The sequence below is a fragment of the Mus caroli genome, chromosome 6 (genome assembly GCF_900094665.2).
Source record: "Mus caroli chromosome 6, CAROLI_EIJ_v1.1, whole genome shotgun sequence".
NCBI lineage: Eukaryota > Metazoa > Chordata > Mammalia > Rodentia > Muridae > Mus > Mus caroli.
In genome coordinates, this window is record NC_034575.1 from 115,926,514 (window position 1) to 115,931,284 (window position 4,771).

General features: G+C 40.3%; 1 protein-coding gene across 3 annotated transcripts in view; it reads left to right on the top strand.

Annotated features, from left to right (window-relative positions):
* Positions 1 to 4,771, top strand: part of Bcl2l13 (BCL2 like 13) — a 58,552-nt gene that overhangs the window by 38,313 nt on the left and 15,468 nt on the right. For 2 of the 3 annotated variants that reach the window (XM_021164684.2, XM_021164685.2), the window contains exon 6: positions 3,591 to 3,734. In XM_021164684.2, coding sequence (XP_021020343.1) covers positions 3,591 to 3,734 — 144 coding nt within the window. Of the gene's footprint in view, positions 1 to 3,590; positions 3,735 to 4,771 lie in introns of those variants that run through there. The other variant, XR_003836923.1, reaches the window with a different exon arrangement.

Consider the following 4,771-nt stretch of genomic DNA (forward strand, 5'->3'; position numbering starts at 1 on the left):
AAAAAAAAAAAGAATTACAACTTGTCTTCCGCATACTTTACATTTGTTTATGTACATTGTTTTCATTGCCAAACTGCACTTTTTTTTAATGTCTTTCTGCCCCATTCTCTGTCAGGGAATTTAATAAATGTATGGATAAAGGCAAGGCAGTAGAAGTCATCCTATCTGGGTCTTAGACTAAAGGTTCGTAGACATTCCAATTCCATTACAAGAAGTTTTAAGGAAAACCTATTCCACATGAAGAATCTATTGCCCCATGAGGAAATTACTTAGAATAAAAGTTAAAAAGCAAGCATTTCTTTTACCATTAAAAAATTAAAAATGTAGAGTACTAAAAACAATTGGGTTTTAGATTATATAGAGCACTTGTGGAGTATAGATGAGTTGTAGAAGTAACTTAGCTTCTCGTGTTTCTGTTCTTTGAAACAGTATTTTATTTAGACCATATTAACCTCAGGCTAACTATGTGGCCAGGGATGAGGTTGAACTTCTAAGCCTCCAGTTATTAACATGTAATCNTCCGGTTTACAAGCTTGAACCACCACCATCTAGTTTTATGTGTTGCTTCATGGATGCTAAGCTAATACTCTACCAACTGAGCTACATTTTACCCCTGCTTAGAAGTAGCTCTTGATGCTTCTTGTATAGGAAAGTAAGTTTAAGTATATAAACATGATCTGCATTGTGCTTACAAACTAGTACTCCTAAGCTGGGCAGAGTGATAGGTCTGTAATGCCAGCAATTGGGAAGTAGAGGCAAGGAGTCAGGACTGTCCTCACTATGTGATGGGCCAGCCTGGGCTACATGAGACTTGTCTCAAACAAAACAAAGAAATATAAATAAAATACAAATAAAAGCAAGTGGGTCTGAAGGTCCATTAAGAAAAGCTTGTCAGATGAGTAAGCCTGGTGTGGCGTGGCAGTCCTTTAATAATTCCGACGAGCTGGCTGTGGTGGTGCACATGCAATCCTAATTCTTGGGAGGTATGCGTAGGAAGACCAGTCATTTAAAGCGAGCCTCAGCTGCATGAGGTCCCCTCTTANGCAAAGCAAAACAGGGGTGGCAGAATGGCTCAGGGGTAAGAGTGCTTTCCACCTAGCCTAATGGCCTGAGTTTGACCTGGGACCCACATGGTGGAAGGAGAGCATGGACTCTTCAGCATTGCCCTCTGACCTTAACGTACGTGGTGCACTCACAGCCTGCCCCTCCCCAAACAATAAATACATGTCATTTTTAAAAATCAGAATGTGAGGAATGAAAGAGGAGGATATGAATCATGTCTGCTAAGACACGTATCAGCAAGAATGTATCAGCCAAAGAGAAAGTGCTCATGCCATAAAATGAAGCGTCTGTAATCTGGTTACTGCCATGCACGATTAACTAGAACAGCAACGAAAACTCAGATGAGGAAAGCGAGCNGGCTGGGTGANGAGCAGACAGATTACTCACCGACTGACGCTTTGGTGAATAGCGGGACTGTGATCAGAGATGACAGTGATGGGCGTGGAAGAGGTTTTCACACTCACACTCAGTTATTATGTATAAAATGACATTGCTGTTTTTGATTCATATGGAGGAGGTAATTTGTAACAGATGAAATGTTATTTTATGTAGTGGCTCATAAAATAAAGATAAGATGTTTGCAATTCATTTCCCCAGTAGATAATGGGAACTTAAGCATTTCCAGTCTCAAAATGTAACACATTTATGGAATATTATAGGACGTTTGGATGCTTTGCAGTATAGGACATCCCAGGCTTTTGCAGTTGCTCAAGCCGTCCTTCAGTGCTCCTGNTACTGCTCCAGGCACAGCACTGGGGCTAGATACACAGCCATTCTGTGTTTGTTTTAGACAGCTTCATGTGCTTTCTTATGTAAAAGGCTGCTTCTTCTTCATAGCCCTTNGTCCATTAGTGGTAAGAAAAGCCCTTTGTCCAGTAATATATTTTGAGCTGGAGTTCTTTGAGAATGTCAAAAATGAAGATGTGTGTTGCATTCTTCCACTCAGACTTCAAAGTAAATTCCCTCTAGGCTGCTTTTCCTGAAGTAAAAGCTAAAGGATATTAGTGTGAAACATGGACTCATTTTAAAAGTTTATTTTCTTTTGAGGAAATACTTTGTCATTCCGTTATTTCCTTGATAATCTAGTAGCAAGGAACTGAAATTGGTTTATTTCCTCGTGCATTCCTTCCTAGGTCATGGAGAGACTTTGATGTTTGAGACAGGAGCCTGCATGCAGATGGCTACCTGATAGTGGTCACTTTGCCCTCTCCCTCCTGTCTCTTTTCCTCTTCTCCCCATCTCCGGCTTTCTAAGTTATGATGTTAGTGAGTGAACCAGGGCCTCTGCCACTCTGCATTCCCAGGGTTTGTTGTTGTTGTTTGTTGTTTTGAAAGGAAGCAATGGCTAGTTTCTGTTGTGAATTTCGATTATTTTAAGGTTTTTTGTTGTTGTTGTTTTTGGTTTTTGAGACAGGGTTTCTCTGTGTAGCCCTGGCTCACTCCTGGAGCTCACTCTGTAGACCAGGCTGGCCTCGAACTCAGAAATCCGTCTGCCTCTGCCTCCCGAGTGCTGGGATTAAAGGCCTGCGCCACCACGCCCAGCTTATTTTAAGTATTGAGCCANAGGGTTATTAAGCATAATTTATAATACCTCTCCTTGTATTTGACTTTGGATGATTTTCATGACGTAGCTCATAGCTTTAAAAGTTATTCTTTAAAAAAAGAAAGAAAGAAAGAAAGAAAAAAAAACAAAAAAAAAAAAGTTATTCTTTAGCTAGCTGTGATTCTTCACACCTGTAACCTCAGCTCTCAGAAGACAAAGGCAAAGCATTGCCACACGTGTGACGCCATCCCTGCTGACAGCAAGANGCCTGTCTTGTAAGCAGCAGCCATGAAAAGTCCCTACCAGTTTTTTTGTTTTTTTGTAAGTCCTTGTTTTAAACTAGGTGATAAAAGCATTTGTTCCCAAAACTTAGGAGGCAGAGCGAGATGGATCTCTTGAGTTTGAGGTGAGCCTGGCTTACGGAGTGAGCACCAGGACAGCCAGGGTTACAGAGAGAAGAAACCTTGTCTCAAAAAATAGTCAGGAATACTAGAATCAAAGATGAAACCTTTCCTTCANGCTCAGTGAGCGCTTTACTAGTTTCTTGTATATTTTTTTTTCCAGAGACACTGTAAGTCACATGTATGTATGTGTGTATGTATATGTGTGTGCAGACGTACATTTTGGTAGTTGATGAGTGAACAAGAACAATCTATCTCTTTTTAATAGCTAGGGTGGCTACAGTTTTAGATTACTTTTTGTTGACTTAGTATGCTTTATAATTATAATTAATTATTGTGTGACTTTCTGTATATTATGTCTTAAACATGTTTATTTTTATATAATCACTTTTACTGCCCCCTCTTATATGAAATTCACATATAATAGTCTGAAAAATTCTAGCAAGAGTTGATGTTCTATCATAATAGTAAGGATAAAATAACCATAATCATGTGTCTTTATTAAAATTTTCACTGGTTGAACATAAAATTAGTTGTAAGAATTTCAAATTTTATGTGTTTTGTGTTTTTACCTTTGCATTGAAGCTTTTGGTGCCTCTAGTTTTGCTACAACACCTGCTTTTGGAATTGACGCGCCGTGGTCAAGAGCCTTTGCGTATGCTGCTCCAGTTCGGTGTGATGTACCTGGAGGAGCACGCCTCAGAGTTCATCATTCAGCAAGGTGGCTGGGTATGGCTACTTCAGTCTTTTCTTTAGAATCATTAAGCCTGTGTTTAAAAGTTTTAAATATATTTTATTTGCTGGGGGATCAAACCCATAGTCTTGGTCACAGTGGGCAAGTGTCCTACTGATAACTTGCATCCCTCGCCAGGCCTTTCGTGTTTACCTTTTAAATGGTGTAGCTCTACTTTAGTACTGCATGACAAGCAAGGACGGCTGCTCATACCATTGTAAGTTAGTAGGGTTTTACTTAAGGAAGTAGATTGGTATGTGGTGCTTTTAAATAGTTGTTAGTCATAAAATATTTCATGATAACAACAACAAAACATAGTTAACAAACCATCTCATATCTATCAGAGAATAACTATGAGATGAAGGCTGTCCATGCCTGCAGCGGCTTGAGGTTTCAGGTCCTGAGCCACCTCGTGTGCTGGGGACTGAACTCTGGTCCTCTGGAAAAGCAGTGCATGCTTTTAGTCCCGGGCCATCTCTCCAGCACAGGTTGTCTGAACTGTTAAGGTCATAGTGTGTGTGTCCTTAGACAGTAAGGTCATAGTGTATGTGTGTGTCCTTAGACAGTAAGGTCATAGTGTATGTGTGTGTCCTTAAGACAGTAAGGTCATAGTGTATGTGTGTGTCCTTAGTAAGGCCATGCTTAGATATGGATTAGTAATGTGTCCNTAGACGGTAGTAATTCTGCTTTGGAGTTTGTGAGGAGCATCGATAATGTGTTTCTCCTGTGACCTGTGTGCTTCACTTAATGCTATGGTTGTTCCTTAGCCTTTTTCATTTCCCCTTCAGTTCACCAGTGATCCGTTTTAGCCAGCTTCCTTCTTCCATGAAAAAAGAAAGTTTTAAAATACAGTTGGAGTTTATTTAATCTTAGCACTGAGGAGGCACAAGCAAGTGAATTTTGAGTTTGTGGCCAGCCTGGTCTACAGAGTGACACCAGCGCTACACAGAGAAAGCTGGTCTCAAAAACACACATGCCAAGAAAAGGGGTGTGTGTGGGGCGGTTAGAAGCTGGAGATGGTCTTTGAAGTGCT